The sequence below is a fragment of the Arachis hypogaea genome, chromosome 13 (genome assembly GCF_003086295.3).
Source record: "Arachis hypogaea cultivar Tifrunner chromosome 13, arahy.Tifrunner.gnm2.J5K5, whole genome shotgun sequence".
Lineage (NCBI taxonomy): Eukaryota > Viridiplantae > Streptophyta > Magnoliopsida > Fabales > Fabaceae > Arachis > Arachis hypogaea.
Genome location: NC_092048.1, coordinates 134,685,669 through 134,705,819, shown reverse-complemented (window position 1 = coordinate 134,705,819; position 20,151 = coordinate 134,685,669). Strand labels below are relative to the sequence as shown.

At 35.1% G+C, this 20,151-nt stretch overlaps 2 protein-coding genes across 2 annotated transcripts; both read right to left on the bottom strand.

The window, feature by feature from the left end:
* Window positions 1-1,101: 1,101 nt before the first annotated feature.
* LOC112733841 (kinesin-like protein KIN-14B) lies at window positions 1,102-14,053 on the bottom strand. The gene is made up of 23 exons (XM_025782937.3): window positions 13,207-14,053; window positions 11,920-12,043; window positions 11,371-11,457; window positions 10,977-11,147; window positions 10,777-10,883; window positions 10,052-10,183; window positions 9,752-9,930; window positions 9,267-9,428; window positions 8,973-9,064; window positions 8,505-8,656; window positions 8,051-8,224; window positions 7,341-7,487; window positions 6,135-6,323; window positions 5,915-5,986; window positions 4,879-4,934; window positions 4,558-4,783; window positions 4,277-4,468; window positions 3,603-3,794; window positions 2,850-3,200; window positions 2,556-2,654; window positions 2,074-2,214; window positions 1,827-1,985; window positions 1,102-1,724 (listed from the first exon to the last, which is right to left on the bottom strand). Exons 1-23 carry the CDS (start codon window positions 13,417-13,419, stop codon window positions 1,290-1,292), a joined length of 3,852 nt encoding a protein of 1,283 aa, XP_025638722.1. The 5' UTR covers window positions 13,420-14,053; the 3' UTR covers window positions 1,102-1,289.
* A 1,859-nt stretch (window positions 14,054-15,912) lies between these two features.
* LOC112733840 (uncharacterized protein At4g38062) lies at window positions 15,913-19,082 on the bottom strand. Its single transcript, XM_025782936.3, has 2 exons — window positions 18,894-19,082; window positions 15,913-18,451 (listed from the first exon to the last, which is right to left on the bottom strand). The coding sequence occupies exon 2, from the start codon at window positions 18,447-18,449 to the stop codon at window positions 16,104-16,106; it is 2,346 nt and encodes a 781-aa protein (XP_025638721.1). The 5' UTR covers window positions 18,450-18,451; window positions 18,894-19,082; the 3' UTR covers window positions 15,913-16,103.
* Between the last annotated feature and the right edge of the window lie 1,069 nt (window positions 19,083-20,151).

Here is a 20,151-nt window from a genome sequence, read left to right as displayed (position 1 = left end):
GATATCAAAATACAAACTCGATTTACTCAGTTCGGAATGAACCATTGGGTTCATCTACTTGGTTTATTAGAACTAAGTTAATTATCATGTTATTCTAAGTACATTCATTATTTTTAATGGGTCCCACAATATTGATGTGATCCTTACACACGGCAGTATTACATAGATTTAAAGTACTATCTTTGCCTGAAGACAAAACACCCATCATCATGTGAGTAGCCGCCTTTTTTATTTATAGCCAACAATAGACAACGAAGCAGCATTTCTTCATGACTTCAGTTCTCTTCTCCCGAGGAAGAAAAGCTTATACAAGTAATAAGGATGTTTTTGGCTTGTATTTTTTTTTTTAGTGTTTTTTATTTTTTTAAATTTTATAAAAAAATAGAAACAAGAGATGAAAACAGAGAATAAAATTTATTATTTTTACTATTTTTATTTTTTTTTACAAAATTCAAAAAATAAAAAATACTAAAAATAAAAACAAAAAAAAAACAAAAAATAAAAATATAAACCAAACACCCCCTAAGAGTTTCACTCATTTTCTGTTTTTTAACACTGGAGATTCTGTTATTTCGGTAAAATAGTAGAAAAAATATTGTTGACTTTTTTTTCTCATGGATAACACTCGTGTCCATCTCGCTTCCAAATAATTAGTGAGGATTCCCAAATTTATATAGCCACATGAGCCCCCCAATTGCTAAGGGTTAATGAGTTTTAATAGTCAAATGTTCATTTTCATTTGCTTTATGTCTTATAAATTTTAGTTAAATTGTTCAGTAACTTAAAAATTAAAAACTAAATATTATCCTTTGCATAAAACTAACTATTAAGTTTGGCCCCTCTTATCAATTCAGTCTAACTACCCCTTTTTATTGATGTATTTTTTTAGGAAGTGATTTTGTCAACCAATGATTATGCTATATTGAAACATTAAGCAATTTATGTTCCTGGTTTTGACATAACATTTTCTCAATATATGTCCAAAAGGATTAACAGGTGAACAGTACATTTCTTGGGTCGGATACTCATGAACTTCCTTCACGTGGTATAAGCCATATTAATAACTGGGCTGTCAAAACTTAAAACTCAAAAGCTCGGAAGTAAAAAAAATTGGAAGATAATTACCACTAATAAATTGCAAGAGGGTCGAGTATATGGTACATACATTACATTTGGCCTCCCAAAGAATAAAGCAAACGCAAGACAACAAATATGCAATGCAAACCAAATTGGAGGCACGTATACAACATGGAAGATGAAAACACCTTAACCCTTTGAAGGTTATTTTCTCACCGCCCCTTTTCAAGTTCATTGACCAGATCCTTAAGTGATGGAACCTTTGAAGCCAAGGTCTTATATAATCTAGAATACCGGGCTCGCGTACCATCTGCTGTTCTTGCTAGGGCAAGCAAGCTTAGAGACTCAGGTAGTTCTGCAAATATCTGTTTCATTTCATCCAAACTCATATTTTCCAGTATGGATGGTCTAGGGGCAACCCTCACTATCTCACCACCTTTAGGTTCCTGAACTCGTGCATCAGCTTTAATGACTAGTTCTGAACTAGAGTTTGCTCCACATTTGATTATAAATGGTGAGGAAGTGCCTGTATTGAATTGTAGCACATTCCACTGTGCTACATCAATTTCGGACCCAGAGCCAGGATCCATTGATAACCTACGAGCATGTTGTAGATCTTGAACGGAGTCATCTTCTTCTGGAATTGACTATTCATATGAAATCAAGCCAAATTAATTTTCATGAGTTCATGCACTCAGGTCGGATAATTACGATAAAATTGGTTAAAAACACTTGGGATATTTACATACCTCAACCATTCGACGAGCTTCTGCTATGTTCCTCTGAGCACATGGATGGTCAATCTCAAGGAGTGAAGGCATCTGTTCTGTTAGTTCGTCAAGAGAAGCCAAGAATGTTCTTTTCTTACTTTTGCTCAAGATGTTCACAGAAGAAAGTTTCGTTATATCCTGTTCAAATATGATAGCTTGAATTATTAATAGTTTCCAATCAGTATACTGAATTTCAAAAAATAACTTTGAACAAGAAGATATCAACCTTGACTCGCTTTATTATGCCATCAAGAGAAATGAGAGATGCTAATCGTGCATCCTCGGCTGCAGTAGAAGGATTTTGAATAGATGAACCGCCCTTTTCCAATGTCAATAAAGCCACATCACTTCTCATTTGCTGCAGAATCTGGTGACAAAAAGAATGATGAAATCAATGCCAGCTTCTCATAAGAGAAGAAATTCATTTAACAATAATGCATCATGATCAATTTCTAATTGCGTGTATAAACTTATCCACCACTAACAATGTAATAATATCCACTTGGACTAAATCAACAACCAATGGACATAAAGCCAAGAGTACAAATTAAATAGACATCAACCCATAACCTAGAAAAAAAACTACAGAAAATGAAAATGAAAACCAAGCACAAGAAATCTCTAAGAGTTAAGACCTAGAAGCATGAATTGATCTAACTCGACCACAGGCAAGCAATAATACAACAGTTGAACAACAAAAAGCACCACCTTTCTTCTTTTGTGATCAACAGACTCTAGAGCCGAACGCAGCTTCGCTACTTGTGCCGCATCTTCAGCCTCTTCCATTGCCAAGGTACCAGCAATATCCTGATAACAAGATATCAATGAACACAAGCAACACAAAAAGTGCAATATCAGAAGATGCTGATGAACATAGTAAATCATTTTCTTTTTGTGGTTAATTTGTGTGTTTGTGCGTGGTTTTTTTTTTTTTTTTTTATCAAGAATATTTCAGGTATGCATTTTTCATGTTACTTTACATACATCCAACATGACGCATACCTTCAAGTGTTGTAGTTGAGAAGAATAGACACGTTTTGAATATTCAAATAATAGCTGGCCAAGGGCATCAGTCTGGGGAGGCATAGCAGCACCAAGTCCAGCCGTCCAACCATCCATTATTGCAGTTGAAAGAAGTTCCAACTGACCAGTTGATCCCCCCGAAGCATCATTTGCAGTAACAGATAGGAAGTCAAAGTTCTCTGCAAGCCAGGATCTAATTTGGCGCTGCAGCTCACCTGCTGGGGTATGGACAAAAAGCGCAGCAAGAGCCTTATTTCCAATAGCAAAACTTTTGGCATCCTCGGTAATTTCCCTAAGCTTTCCACCAGTTACCTGCTGTCTCCATATGTCCTGTGCAGTTTATTTCAAATTGAAACTGAATAAACTCAAGAAGAATTTGGGTGTACTTAAGTTCAATAATGATATAATTCTGCTCAGTATGTGCCAGAAAAGAAATGAAAGACAAGCTACCCAGAAACTTAAGAAAAAATGATAAGTCTTCATGGAAACTGATAAAGGCCAACTTTCTCAACCTTTGTTCATCAGCCAATTATTATAATGAAAAGAAAAAAGAACACCAAGAAATGGCAAATGCTTCTATAATCTTCAAAGTGTGAACGGAAGTCACGGAAACAATTAAAACTCCCTTTCAAAAAAGTGTTTTCCGCTCCTCTGCAGCCAATCACTTCTGCTTGTTTGTGCAAATAGAATAATAGAAAGCAAGATTGCATAATGATAGGTAACTGTGGCTACCTCATCAATCCCACGTATCTTCAACACAACAGATGAAAATTTGGACTTCCTATCTGGCTTTAGATTCACTTTAAATCCTTGGATCTGCTCATCAACATATCGCACAGGAGACCTTCCAGGACTACTCGCCCGGCTGGAACTTCTGCTGCGTCCAGTATTAGGCTTCTCAAGAAAGCACTCAACTGGCAAGACCTTCCAATTGAATGTGCAACACTTATCAAATTACCAAAAGTTGCTACCCCACTAGATTAAAATAATAAAATAATAATAATAATAATAATGGCAAAGTATACTTTTTGTCCTTAACTTTTGCAATTTTTTTAAAAAATACTCCTAACGTTTAGTTGCATTCAATTTTATTCCTAACTTTTTTATTTGTATCAAAATTATCCCTGGTCATTAATCCCATGTAAAATATTAGGGATAAAATTAAAAACTTCCAGGGATAGTTTTGATACAAATAAAAAACGTCAGAGACAAAATTGAATGAATAGAAAACATTAGGAACAAAATTGAATGAATCGAAAACGTTAGAAACAAAATTGAATGAAATTAAATGTTAGGAGTATTTTTTAAAAATCACAAACATTAGAGACAAAAAGTATACTTTATCCTAATAAAAAAAGAGAACCAGTGAAGATTTGCTTTAGGGTTTGATCTCAACTTCTTGTTACCTTAATTGATTGTAACTCTGGAGATCTGGCAAGCAAAGATCTTATATACAGGATTCTAACACGGGAAACAAGCATGGTGTCCATTACTCGCTTCGGTTCCATTTTCCTGATAAAAGAGAAAACAGCATCCCTAATTTCAGCAAGTATCTCATGCTCTCGAGAGGCACCAGCTTTGATGACAGCAGCAAGCACCTGCAATAATTTTGGAAAGAACATACCTGCAGATGTTAAAGTTCAGTCTTTTTCAGCAAATAAGTTATGCATAAATCATCCATGCTTACCAGCATCAAAAGCTTGTTTGCACCATCAGAAATGGCAGCATGCCCATCATATTGATCTGGATCAAAGTCATTCAGGGCGGTAGTAAGATATTCACCCGCAGGGGTAGTCTTAACTACTTCGGAGCCAGATTTAACCAAAGCAACTGTGCCATCATTCTTATCAGTGGCCAAAGATGGAGGAGGGACATCCACAGAACGAGATCTTGTATTGTTGCTGGTTCCATTCCTATTTCAATAAATTAAGAACAATCAAGCCAATATTCACACGCCAAACAAACAAACCACAACAGAAAAACTTAGAAGAAACAAAGTAGACTGTACCTCCCGATATCTTGAGGCTGAACATTAACCAATCCCCGAGATAATGGACTTGACAGCTGAAAAGAAAGTACCAATTTCAGAGAGACAAAAATACCATATGGATAGCACAGAAGCATGATCATTGATTAACAATGCAAATATGGTCGGGTTATTGTGTGGTTGTGTTATCTATGATACCTCGTACATATCTACATACTACCATATGTTTCTGATTTTGTGATTAATCAAACTAAAGCAAACCCTGATGGAACACAAGAGCCTCTCTAGCTGGAAGAAAGAATCCAGATTAAATATCAAAAGTTCTTCACCATCAAAAACATTTATTTGTGCACACAGACATGTTCAGCTATTATGTTGCAATTCGATCATTTCAAGCACAATAATCAAAAGAATGCAACAGGATTTTGTGCAAATGAACTGTGGAAGTTATAATTATAAGTGTTGAGGAATACAATTATTCACGTGTTTCTATCCAACCATTTGAACCTGTTAGTTGAATGATTCTGATTCAAATGCATATGTTATATCAAGGGCGGAGAGTTGGCGAAGACTTCGAAAGTCTATCTAGACCTTTTCCCTAGGCAATGAGACTCATACATCTGCTTAGGATTGAATGATGACTTAAAGCATGAACTTTGATTAACAAGACATGTATGGCACAATAACAATAATAGGATAAAATCTAATACTCTATTATGAACAATCTTTCTTAAAAGCTTATGCTGTTATATAAAGACATATGAGTTATTTTATATTTGACAAAGCTTCTGAGAGAGATGATTAGATTATTCAAGACATGATATTAAAGTTTCTATGACTAAGCAGTCGTTCAATCCTTATTTTCCTCTATTCTTCTAAAGAAGCTCTTGCAAGAGCCAAGAGGGATGAGTTACAACATAAAACCATTCATGTGCTTTTTACCGATAGTTTAAACTTTTGGAAAGATAGCTCAAGACAAAAGGTTTGAAAGAAAGTCCCCTTTACTAAATAACATTTCATTGTGATGGTATGCAGTCAATAAATGGAACCTTCCTACCTGAGGTGATTGAGCAGCAGATGTTTTCTGAGTTAATCTATCAAACAGTTTCTCATTTTCCTCATGCAACCTCTGCAAAACATCAAACATCAAACCTCGTGCTAAACTTCTGGTACAATTGTATAAGAGACTAGAGAAAATGATAGCAAAGATCAAAGAAGTCAAGTAATAACCAAACATTAATAGGAAAAACAGACACAATTTATCTGGTATAGCACACCTCAATAAGAGCATCACGTTTCTTGAGTTCCTCTTCTAGTTTTTTAGTTACTGCAGAAGAATCCACAGCATCTGCAGTTGGCCTGGTATTGGGCAGGGCTTCAGATTCTGGTTCTGAGGCAGAAGTTGACCTAGTTTTGCTCAGCTTAACAGCCTCATTAAGTTGAGTTTCAAGGGTTTTAATTTTATCCTATGTCATGGAAGAAAACAGAACCCATAAATTATCTCACAAGCATTAAAAAAAAAATTAGAAAAAAAAAAGAAAAAGAGAAAAAGAAGATGGTAACATACATTTGGGACTACTGATTAACTCAACTTGAACTTAATTGTGTGAAAATTCGGATAATCCAGAAAATGACATAATTGAATGTGAACAAAGTAACATAAGGACGATAAATATGCACAGTGACTGATTTGTGGCAAAAAGGGGTGCTCCTACTGTCCTACAGTTTCGTGCTACAAAAGACAGCCAGTACCCACATAATTGAGATTTTGACTAAACATAGCACTTGTCAGCATGCCATAGAAGCAATCATAAAGAAGAAAACCAAAACTCCAGCAGAGTAGAGAGTGAATGAGAATAAAGGCAAATAAAATAAAAAAGTAACAAAAGCATGCCAGATTCCGAAAACATATCAAATAAACTATTGTATTCTATCATAATCAAGTCTCTAAAAAGGCCATTACAGTCTGTACGTTTTACTATTGAGGGAAAATAAATAATCAATAAAACATAATTCTCTACCATTTAAAGTCTAACAACTTCGTAAATGAAACGTAGAAAAGACAAACAATATTCAAGCACTGACCTAATTGACAAAATAAGAGCGAAAATAACAAAATAGAAAAAACCTACAAGCAGAAAATCATTTTCTTAGCTTTCATAGCTTTGCAAATAGAAATAATCTCAGATTATCTCCCCCCATCTCAACCGAAAATAAAGAACCCATAAGCAGGTGAAATTCAATGAAGAAACCACAAGAATATAAAATTCAATTACGAAAGATAAATATGAAAGGCAAAGCACCAACCGAAAAACATGGATATGCATTCATTCTACGTAAATGGATCCCATCCCTTTTTGGCATTATTTAGACCATTTTAACTTTCTATTAGGAAACTGTCAATAAAATGCTAAGAAACAGGACTTATACTCAAGAAATTCCTAATGAATATTTTGTGCATATTAGAATTATATATGACAAACCTGCAAAGTTTGGATTGTTGAATCTTGCTGTTGTATCTGCAACTTCTGATCTTGCTCCAACTCTAACAGTTGAGCAACTTGATTTCGAAGCTGACTATTTTGTTCTTTCTCTATCTTATGTTTATCCGACAGCAAAATATGCTCTGACTGCAAACCCAAAAAATAAAGGATGTATTCTTTGACAAGCCTAAAGCCTTCATATTCAAAGCATAAAATCCATTCTTGAAAAAATGTATGAATGTTTGTAAAATATAGAGCACATATTGCAACATGATATCTATGCCGTTCAACGAAACAAAGTACATGTCATTAATCTTTTTGAACATTTGAAAAAATAGTTTAAGAGAAAAATAAAAGAAGAAAAAACTGGCATTATGTTGGTTTAAGAAAAACGAAAACAGTAAAACTATGGTATTCTTATCATTTAAAGGAACAGAAACATTTGGCAAAAACACTCACCAGACCTCGGTAAAAACCCAACCCAGAAGTGATATCAGAAAATTCAAAATGATGGAATTGATAGAATCTTTGTTATTATGTACCCGAGAAACTCATTTAATGTTGCACATGTTTACTAACATCTTGCAGCAGGAAAATTATATAATCAGTCAATAGATGTAGATGTAACATGGAGAAAACAAAATTGTCACCAAATAACCTGTCAGTACACAGAACTGGAAAACAAACACTAACAGATTAAATTGCCAAACCTTCAAATCTGTCTGCAAAGCAGAAGAAACTTTCCACGCCTTCTGTACTTCATTGAAGAGTAAAACACACTGATCATTTGCGTCTTTAAGTGCTTGCTTGAGCCGCAGACCCTCTTGCTTCAGGTCATGGATTTCTTTTTCGTTATCATACAACTCCTTACGGGCATCATTTGCCTATAAAAAACCATGATGCAGACTATTAATTAAGTTCTACATGCACTCTCCATTATCTACTCTTCCAACTGAGCAACTAGATTTCCTATACATGTTCATCATAAAGTGAAAAAAATGTAATGCAATACCACAATGGCTCGGTCCACATAAAATTTAATCTGAATTAATATATCATAGTTATTGTGATAATTATAAGATGTCTCCGATAAATAGTCACTATTGGTTAAAGAAGATCAAAATAGAATTTATTATCATTTTCCAAGAAGGAGTGGAAACTTACAATGTCTCTCCACTTCTTTATTGTATCTCGGTTCCCAAGACTTAATACAGCATTTCGAGCTCTGGTAGAGAAATTGAGAGATAATAATGTCTCAGATAAGTTTGAAAAATTTGGACACACATTAACAATCATCAAGGTTTTTGAACTCCCCCCTACAAACATAAAAAAAAAACTGTCAAAATGATATCGTGTGCCTCAAACTGATCATAAAGAAATGATTCCAAGTTACAATGATGAAAAAATCTAATATTAATGCCAAATTACAGCAACATGTAAAATATTCAAGTATTTGGCAAGATAGATCATAAGAATGATAAAACCATATCCTGCTGGTTAAATATTATTCACACCTCAGCAGACAATTCTGTATCACCATTACATGATATCTCTATAAAGTGTAACAACCTAAAGATCAAATATATTGCAGCACAAGATCACAAATAAAATGTGGGAAGGAAAAATCAATACCAAGTGAATCAGCAAGGAGGTTTGTTAACACAGAATTTTCGTAAGGAATGACATCCTTCTTTGATGTTAAAGAAGATAAAACATCACCCAATCTGAAAAAGAAATTTTTAAATGCCACAAGAAGTTAGACACCGAAATATCTTGCCACACAACATTCTTTTGCTAAATTTGCCCAAAAACATGAATATGAATAGCGAAGGAAACACATATTTGATGTAAAAGGGGGCAGGCATCAAGCAAAATTGTAAATAAAGGTAACTTTGAAAAAATAAGTACTGTATTGAAATTACATACGCTGAAAGTGACTTCATAACATGCAGCAAATCTGTGACACGCTCACCACTATCATCTTCTGTTATTGAACCTTCACTTCCAGCCAAGTCAACCAAAGAGAGTTTGCTATATGAATTTTCACCGGTGATCATATTGTTGTAAAATATGTGTATTGTGACAATCCTAATACGGCAAATTATGAAATCCATAGAGATGAATTAGTGTATAGCAAGCTTAGAAGACCTGATCCTATCCTATTACAATGTATGCATGCAATAGGGTAGATGTATGTAATGTGATATATTTGAAAGAAATATAATGTTACAAGGTTCAGTCCTTAAAACCTTTAGCATAGTATATCGAAGCATAGACAATGAAACATAATGCTAAGGATTTAGGGTGAAGCTATGCTACCAATGAAGTTTATAACGCAAGTTAAAACAGCACAAATATAGTCAGACTACAATATAATCATGCAAAGCGTGAGCATGGAATTTAGACCATACAAATGAGATACATTAATCTTTGATAAATCATTTCCTCGACTCTGAAATGCGGCTTTCAAAGACCTAGAGAACTCCAGAGGGTTGTCAACTTTTTCCTGAACCAGTTCTACAAAACATTCAGGTGATCCGAAGCAGAGTTTAGGCATACTTTTTCCTGACTCCAAAAGCAGGTCTGTTGTCTGAAAGCACATAAAGAAGACTATAAGAAAACCATAATAATCCTAATTAAACAAAAAACAAGGATGCGGACCCCAGTAACAACAGAAATGTGTGCCTGGCTAAGTCAAAACAGAAAGAGACCTGTTCATTGTAGAGCTCACAAACTGTAACGCCAAATTTATATTGAGAAGTAGAGGTTGTATCTGAATTGGCTAAATCAAACAACTCCTCAAAACATCGTGCATATAAACCTCGATCATAGCTTGATCCTTCCTAAGAACAATCAATGAAGATCAAATAAGCAACTGGGCAGGCCAAACATTATTGATTTGAAGTAAACAGTCATGTAGTAATATAAATAATTTCAGCCATTGAATATCCATTTGTAACAATGGTGAGTCTCACTCCACTGCAAAAACTAGTTTAAGGGGGATAGATTGTCAAAGCTATTACAAAAGCTATCGTGACCATATGCCTAGCTGGTGTGGGACAGTGGGACACATCCTTAACATCCAGAACTACACATATGGACTGAGAAATCTATCAGATTGCACATCTGCAAGTGGCCCAATCTAAAGCATAAAATAGGCTTTTATACCATCTTTGAATTGAAAGCCTAACTCTACAACCAAAAGCTTACCTAATGGGAAAAATTATCCAAGTTATTATAAAGGTTATCTTTGCCATGTCTAGCCAATGTGAGACTTGACACATTCCAATATTTAGTCAACTCTGAATTTGGAAAAACTTGTACAAATTCATTCTTTTTTTATTTTTTTTTTAGTTTTAAGGGGAGGTGATCTGCACCTGCACGCACAAAGAAGAAAGAAAGAAAGAAAGAAAGAAAGAAAGAAAGAAAAAGCAACCATAGTATGTGTCTTTCCAGAATGGGTTTGTCCATATGCAAATATGGAAACATTATATCCATCCAAAGCTGACTGCACCAGTGGTTGAACATCATTGAATAATTCAGCTGCAAATAGAGTATAAAAGGTAAGATAAATAAGATGCATATCAGACATTACCAGGGTTTGAACTCCAAAAGGGGGAAAAGGAACCATTTTACCTTGTCCAACATGAGGTCCATAGACCCGGTCAAATTCAAAATCTTTCTTTGTATTGGACAAAGATTCATCACCAGTATTTACACGAATTGTGTAGTCATCTGGAAATTCAACAACTGAGGGACCTTCATCTTCAAATGACGGCCTTGTCCGGCAAAATACTCGAATATTTCCTGCAAAACATTAACAGCCACATCAATGTTTTCAGCTCAGTAAAGTTTACTTTTGAATTATGCTTAAATAACAAGAGGTCATGCATCCAACTAATCTTGAATTCCAGTTATCGTATATGCAAATTTGAAATAAACAATGTATTTGGGACACAACGTGACAACAGACAAAGTGCATATTAGGAAACAACCCACGACCAAATGAAAACTTACAGATAGCAATTACCTTTAGATGTCAATAAATCATTGAACAATCTCCTTTTCTCATTGATTATTGGAGATATTCTTGCTTCAGTTTCAAGCGCAACTTGATCTGGAATTCACAAGCGGACAATGAAATTAAAAAATTGATGATAGAAAACCATAAAGACAAATTACGTCTCAAAAATGGTACAATCAGTATATCAAAATTTTTAACGTGGCAGCACCCCCCCCCCCCCCCCAAAAAAAAACAAAAACAAAAAAAGAAAAAAACCAAAAAAAAAAAAGAAAAAATAAGTTACCAAATAAAATGTTAAAGGATAACAAATTTTGCACAACTCCAAGAAACTAAATGCATTTTTGAGATAAAAAGGTGCCATATTTCTCATTATGTTATGATCAAACCCTGTGAGTGTGTAAAACCAGGATTCCCAGTTCCCATAGAGCATAAGTCTCAATAGTCAAAGAAATTAAGTTATCCAATCAAGCAAAAAAGTTCATGTTGGTGTAAAATCCCAAAACTTTTACTAGTCTAGCATAACCTGCCAACGGTCAACACAAGTCAGTTTCTTACCTAGCTTTCGGGTTTTCTCAGCAAGAACACCAAGATATCGTGTAACTCGATCAAGTTTTGCATTTGAATATTCTTGAAGTTCACTCACTTCATGTCTGAGCTGCAAATGGTCTTCTTTAGCAAGCTGCACAAAGTATCTGATGATACTGTTAGCACATGACTTGAACAGAGTTGCAAAGGATACCACATAAAAGGATAATTCAACCAGCAGGACTGGCCTGAAAGAAGGAACCACTATTTAAATAGTATAAAATATATTCTAGATATTATTATCTCCTGCAACCATTTATTTTTCTTTTGTATGAATGGTGGTACCAAGGTTCGAATCCAATGCAAAGCACAAGTCCAAAACACTTTATTGACACAATCTGTCCTTAAGCAGAAAAGAGCTTCATAATTCATTTTATAAGATACAAGTATTTGACTACATAACAACCCAGTTGTTTAGCTTACATTTGTTACATATCATATAAAGGAAACAGATTAAATTGTAGAACATAGACCACTAGCACCGTGCTACAAAGTTTTCTAAATGGTGGCAAGCAACGATCCTTATTATATAACAATATTAAACTGCACTATTACATCTTCAAATTGTCCAAACCAGCACTTTGTTGGATCTAAACTTTCTTTCCCCGAAATTCTCCATGGCCATATTGTTCCTACATCAACACACCCTAGGACTAAATTCATAATTTGCAACATCCATCCGGAAGTTAATTGAGGTTCACCCATTGACAACGGAGAATTTGTGCCCACACCTATGTTTGCATAATCAAGAAAAGCCAAATCCTCTATCAAACACATAAATGAGTCATGAGCGCACTCCCCTCATCTTACCGAGAAGATATATTCACCTACCACTAACTACAAAATCCAATTGCAATTTCTGATGTCAAATTGCCATACTACTGTGAAATTCTACAAGAATCCTCAAATGCTGCACCCGTAAAGGAAGTTGTACATGAATTATAGCTTACTTTACACACTAAACCCATCCTCCTTAGTTTCTTCGATTCAAATTCACCTGTCGAAATGAAAGTATTCGTACAAAGGCACATGCAGCACCTTCACATCACATGATGCACCTCAAGCACAATCAAAGCAACTACTGAAACAAGCTAGAATCACAGCACAGACCTAAACTAAAACACTGCCGTTACAAGCACTCGCATCTCGGCAGAACAAACCAGAAAAACTAAAATATCAGCGACCGGAATGAATGAGCAGAACAAGAAGAAAAAACAGCTGGCTACAGTAAGAGATGAAAGTGAAAAAACGCATGACCTTGAGCTTTTCCTGCAGGCGCTGAACCTTGGATGCCGTGGACTGCTTTGACTGCGGAGGAAGAACAGACGAGGGCGAAACGGAGTAGCGCCTCACAAGTGGCGCAGTAGGTTTCCGATCGCCTTGATCGACCGGCGGCGAGGACGACGGCGAGGACTTCCAAGGCTCGAATCCGGTGACATCCCAGCTCCAGCGGTTCTTGTGTTCCGCCATTGCTCCCTCCCTCTGCTTTTTGCCTTTTTCCCTCAGACTCAGATTTCGAAGCTTCAAATTTGAAACCAACAATAGAGTGGAACAAAATACAATACACCACTGTATACAATTTTAATTGAAAAGAAAAAGAAAAAGAAAAAGAAATTTAAATAAGGATAGCTTTTTTTTAAATTTGTATTCTAATTTTAATTTTATGATGATAATTACATGGTGTTGGTTCGTAGTACTAATATATTTCTTTTTGGATTGTTGTTTCTTTTTTGTTGTGCGAGCGATAATAAATGGAGGGAGTGTGTTTGGTTTCGTTTGGGAGGGAGAACGGCGTCGTTTTGGAATGGAATTGTGGGTGTTGGGCTTCTATGGGTCACAAATATTCTGCGCTTCATGTTTGTTCACCCTTCGCTCTCAAGTATATTTATTACGCGCTGTTTCTTTGTTCTGTTTTTGAAGGATATAAGCCTAAGGCACAAAAAGTAAAGCATGTGAGGAGTGAAGTGTCAATATTGAACTGAACTGAATGCGCTGGATGAATTGATTTATGGCTGCGTGTTTTGGGGGTTGTTAAGGGCTCCCTCTTGCCTTCGCCTTCGCCTTCACGTTAAATATTTTACTTGACAAATTGAAAATGAAAAAAGGAATATCAATGAAACGGCCTCTCATATATGTTAGAAGTTTCTTGACATGGATATTTTGTCCTTTTTATGTACAACAATGTGTCTATTTTATGGTATAAAATTGGACTAGAGTGCTGCTTAGCCATCGGAAAGAGATACTTAGCATATTTGTTTTATGTTTTAACAGCTTAGAGTGATAACATGCCATAAAACATAATTTCCATACTCCATACTGCCATTGTTGAACGCTTCGTATTATGGAAAGTCTTGTCCAAGTTTTAATTTACTTTAACTTAAATTTACCAAAAATATAAAATGCCTTAGATTTCTTTTTATATTCAACACCTCTTGGATTAAATCTTAAATGTTATTCTCTATGATTATTATATAGGGGTTAAAAAATCAGTATATCATGCTTGATTTTCTGTAGAGAATCTCCATAGTCCATACTATAGTTTGGATTAAGGCTAAAATCATACTTTTAGTAATATATTATTTTGATCTATAGATATTTCATGCAGAGAGCACCATAGACCATAGCAGCAAAATTGAGAAACAAAACTCAACTATAGGAAGTTGCTTTTATACATAAATAAGAACTCGGATACATTATTATAAATATTTGTAGACCAAAATCAAACATGACATTTCTTTTATATGTGTATATATATATATATCCTAGATTTAACGTAAAATAAATAGAAGCTGCACATTATTCCTTCTTTGATTTTGAGAGAGCTTTCTTCCTCTGTGCAATCATGTATGTATACACGTGAGTACAATCTGAATAAAAAATTATGCTATCCAATCAGTGAAAGATATCTTAAATGAAACTAATTAGTTGTAAGAATGATGTTGAATTTCATGCCTGGAAGGCTGGAACATAGATTCACAATGCAATAATTGCAGCATGAAAGTAATCAAATGATGAGTTTCATTTGTTTGGCATCCTTATGCAATACTTCTCAGATGTCTGAAAGACTGAAACATAGTTCTACCAGAATTAACCATCAGCAACATAAATCATAACCTTTATGGCTGCTTATGGTTATTGTCTTTAACATGGAATTATAGAAACAGTAGATAATAAATACATTTAAAAAAAATAGAGATGGAAAATATTTTAATGTTCAGTACTTTCTAAAAGTAACACACTAAGATATTCATTTTTGTTTTTATGTCTTTGTTTTTTTTTTTTTTTTTTTTATATTTTTATGTCAGAAACAAAATTCAAAAAGGCAATCTATTATAGCAGCGACAAACCATCATTAGATCTTATAAAAGATCCTAGAAGCATTGTGGAGCTTTGTTGTTCAAACTATTTACCTTAATTAATGGCAAGACAATGTATAATTGTATATGAGGCCAACTTCACAACTTATGCCTGCTGGATTGGGAGGGGGCGAGAGAGAGAGAGAGAGATGTAACTAAGTAACTTCATACCTAAGCCACAAAAGTCATGACCAGTATTGATCCTAATTAATGTTTGTTTTTCTCCAAACAATGCCCTACTTGAAATAGCAAAAGATTTTTCAAAAGAAGAAAGTAGTTTTGAAAGTAATGTTTTGCTATAATAAAGGTGCTGAAACGAATTCAAAGTATTATACAATGTTTTGCTATAATTTAGAAAGACACAGACTTTTCTTTTTTTTTTTAAGTTGGTTTACTTTTTTCGGTATATGCTTATAATATTTATTTTTCAGAATCAATAAAGAGATTTATTTGGTTGGCACGATAAAGAGATACTTTGAAATGAAAAAAATAGATGATACATTATTGAGTTAGTTATATATTTACTTAGTTCTCACTAAATAAATAAATCACAATGTAATGATAACAACAAATCCATTGTTTGCATTGTTCACAACATAGTTCAATATGACAAAAATATAATCATATTGAGATAGAACATTGTTTTCATACAGGACAAGTTAGATATTGAGTTTGTTAAATAGGTATCTAGTGGAAGAGAGAAATAAAAAAGGTTTAGCAGCATCACAAATACTCAGTGGAACAGTGAATTCCATTTGCAATTCAAAGAAGCAGTCATGCCATGAAACTGCATTGTAGCTAATTGTTGACCTCCTTAAAGGGTGATCTTATATCAGAGGTGACTTCAAGTTTCTTTCTACTTGTAGGAGAATGAATTAACATATTTTCATTTACAAAGAAATGATCATCCTTCTTTGAAATTAATATTCCTCCTTGACCATCATTCTCAAAAGATTGTGCCATGGTCTTGAGCATTTCCATTAATTGAGAGTCTACAGTGGAGAACTCATTGATTTTATCCCCCAATCCCTGAACAAATTGCAACAGATTTTTCCTTTCTAATGACAATCTTGTGACATTTTCCATCAGATTTCTATTCTCAATCATGAGTTTCTGAATCACATCATCTGAGTATTGCACCTTTGTCTCCATTTGATGATTCAATTCCTTCACATGTTCTAACTGTATTATAGCATCCATTTCTGAGGTAACTTCCTTCCTTACTTTCAGCTCTTGGTTCAATTGGTCTATTCTCATCTCTTGCTCCTCCAACTTGTAGACCAAGATATCTTTCTCTTGCTTGAGGCTTTCAGCAACATCTACTTGTGTGAGAAGTGAAGTTTCCAGTTCCCTGCGCACTATGTGGTTCTCTTCAAGATCATTCTTCAAACGTTCAACGATCGACATCCATATCTGCAACTCGAATTCCATTTCATTTCTCACACTTATTGTCTCATCCAATTCAACATTTGCACTGTCTAAAGCATCATGAACTTCTTTAAGCTGGTCTTTCAATTCACATTCCATCTCCATGACCTTATCTTTAAGGATTAGCTGGCATATGTTTGATTCCTCCAACATTTCCATGTGCCTATCAAGTTCATCTTCAAGCGGATGCTGAAGTTCCTTGGAGACTCCAAAGGACTCAACCTGCTTCATTAGACACGCTGCTCTCTCGCGCTCTACATTCATCGCTTTCTGGACACTGATTAAAGCAGCTTCTTTAATCTCCAACTCCTTCATCAGTTGCAGAACCTTCTCTTCTCTCTTCCTGTTCATTACATCCATCTCTTCCTTATAGTTGGCAAGGTTCAATTGAGCCTCAGAAATTCCCTGTCTTAACACTAGCAGCATCACAGACATCTCTTCATTCAGCAACTCCATCTCAATATTCAGAGATTGAGATCTTTCCAACTCCTTCTTCAGCTCTTCTGTTGCTGCAACTTTGGTTTCCAACTCAAACTCGTAGCTATTCAGGTCCTTAGCCAGTTTCTCTAGCTGAGATTTCCATTCTGCTTCTTTAACCTGAAGAGTTGAAGCACACTCTTTATGAGCTTGTTCCAAGTTTTTTAGCTTTGACCGCAGCTTTGACTGAGAATATGTAGCTCCAGCTTCTTGAATTTGAGCTTCCTGTAGTTCCTTGAGGGGAATTCTTAACTCTTGGTTTTCTTGCTCGAGCTTCTCAATTCTGTACTTTGATTCTCTAAGATATGCATCTTTTGTTTTCAGTGCATATCTCAACTCTCCAATATCTTTTTCAAGTCGAGAGCTTAAGCAGTCAAGCTCTGACTTAGCATCCTGGTACTCACTACTAGCATCATCTAGCCGTGCCTTTAAATCTGAAACCTCAACTTGCAGACGTTTTTTCTGGCTTTCTACATGAGCAAGGGCTTGGTGGCATGTCTGTAGCTGATGTTTTAGATCATCAGAAATTCTGATCTGAGAATCTAACTTTTCTTGCAGTGAAGAAATCTCATCAAGCAATGTGGATTTTTCCATGTCCCAGTCTTTCTTGTTGGACCTGAAGTTTTCTTTGAGCTTTTGATGTGCTTCTTCTAGATGCTTAAACTGTTCCTTCTTCCACTTCAATTGATCTTCCACCTTCCTCTTCTCCTCTTCTAACTTCTGTAACATGTCATTTCTTTCTCTTAGCTCTGTGGAAGCTCTTAGGCCTTTCTGCGATTCAGAACCCTTCTTGTTTGAAACTGCAAGATAGCCTTCCAGGCGTTCAATCTCTTGCCTGCATAGATTAATCTGTTGTTCACGGTTCTCCGCCTTCTCATTTGATTCCTCTAAGGTCAATAACAAATCCCTTTTCTCATCTTCCCACTTCTTAAGCTTCTCATTACAATCGGCTCGAAGCTTGTCGTTTGCAGCACTGAGATGTTTGATGACGGACTCCTTTTTATTCAAATCCCCCTTGAGATCTTGGCAAGCCTGATTTGCCTCCGCAATCTCATCCTCCTTTCGAAGCAGTTCATGTTTCCACTCCTCAGCTTTGAGCCTTGCTTCTTGAATCTGGTTGACCTGTGCATTGTGAGATTTCTTCAAGTTCTCAAGTGAATCTGTCTTGGCTCTTAGTTCTGCCTTGAGTCTATCAACTTCAGCTTTAACTTCATCCAGCTCTTCATAAACCTTGTCCATTTCTATATATTTAATTTAATTTGTATAAATGACATTAGCAATGGTAGCAGTGTGCAAATAAAAAAAAACAAGACCAAAAGGCAGTTACTAACATAAGATTTTTTGTAAATATAATATCTTTTCTCTGTAAGTATTCTCTTTGTATTATCTGTAAATATCGCGATTTAAGAGTATTCTTTCCCAGGAAATCTACTATATGACTACATCATATTTCAAGAAACCCTAGTGAGATGGGAATACAAGGAAAAGCATACCGAAATTCACAGACTAACAAACTGTAACCATTTTTCTATAAGCACAAGGGCAGTAACTAACATAATATGACGAAATATATATATAACAAACGCAAAACAACTATGATAATATTGAACAAGAAGATCAAGAATTCAAGATTACAGAGCACAAGTTTCAAGAGCAAAAACGAAGCGGAACACTTAAACTGACCTGAATTATAGATCTGAATAATGCAGCATTTGAAGAAGAAATTGGCAGAAGAAAGTGCTGTGTTGGTGAAACGGAAATTGGAGAAGCAGAAGAGAAATCAGAAGTTACCGTTACTACACTACACTAACCGCTTTTGATGGGAGAAAAAAGAGAAAGTTAATTTGTGGTAGCACTATTATCCGCCTATCCGGCTTTTCAAATGAAAAACTAGCCGTTGATCAAAGATTTGTTCTCTCTCACTCTCGTTTCTTTTACGGACCTTAGGCATGTCTTGTTTTTTTTTTTTTTTGTGTGTCGTGCTTAGTCATGACTTTTTTAATTGGGTCAATATATTGGGCTCAAGTTCGGGGCATAGCCCAGTTCATCTATAGTGAGCCCACACATGAATTATGCACTTATGCCACTGAAAAAAAATGTCCAAAAAAAGGCTGCAGAAAAATCGTAAAAAATTACTGGTTTGTGCATGCAGCAACTCATTGGTTAGCAGTTTAAATGAAGCTTCAATTCGCAAGATTGTAACAGATTAGTCTTTAACCTATCGAGTTAAAAATACCGTAAAAAACAAAAATAATAATAATAACTAGTCTAACTTTTCGCCTTTTCAAGAGATAACATGCACCATCCTATGTGAACATTATTATCAACTATACCTTATAAGCTGAAATCATTGATGTCAACCCAAGTAATGGCGAACAATGTTTTATTATAATACACAAGACTTATAATAAAAATCGAGTAAATAGTCAAAATCGTCATTGAAAGATATTTCGATCTCTATTTTCGTTTTCGAAAGATAAAATTATCAAATTTATTCCCAAAAGATAACCAATCTGGTCGCGTTAATCCTTCTATCTCCTGCGCTGAGGTGGTTAACGCTCGCTGACATGGCCTGTTAACTGCCAGTGTGACACTCGCTTAGTGTACCCTTTTGTTGCTGATAATATAAGTTTATTAGATCAATTCAAATCAGTCCCTAAATCCATGAACCCTGATCCCAAATCCAAAGGGAAGAACAAGAAAAACTTTCTCCTTGAGAACGGCAATGACTTGGTCAGGTTTTGGAGGCTTCTAATTTGTGATCTAAATAACATCAGCACCAACTCCCCTCAGCAGAAAATCCAACTCCATTAGTAATAAAGAACCACCTGAACAACAACACAGACAAAAAAAAAAAACATTCTTTTCTTCCCTGAATTCAATTGGCGAAAGGAGAAAAATGAAAGAGACGAAGAACGTACCTAAAAAGGAGAGCTCGTGG

Bases quoted from the DNA above. Each gene is read 5' to 3' on its own strand.
- LOC112733840 (XM_025782936.3), bottom strand. From the start codon at position 18,449: ATGGACAAGGTTTATGAAGAGCTGGATGAAGTTAAAGCTGAAGTTGAT.
- LOC112733841 (XM_025782937.3), bottom strand. From the start codon at position 13,419: ATGGCGGAACACAAGAACCGCTGGAGCTGGGATGTCACCGGATTCGAG. The intron at 4,935-5,914 runs GTAGGAAGGTTC...CTTTCTTTTCAG, and splicing joins CTGCTGCTCAATCACCTCAG to CTGTCAAGTCCATTATCTCG. The intron at 4,784-4,878 runs GTACAGTCTACT...TTATTGAAATAG, and splicing joins CAGCCTCAAGATATCGGGAG to GAATGGAACCAGCAACAATA.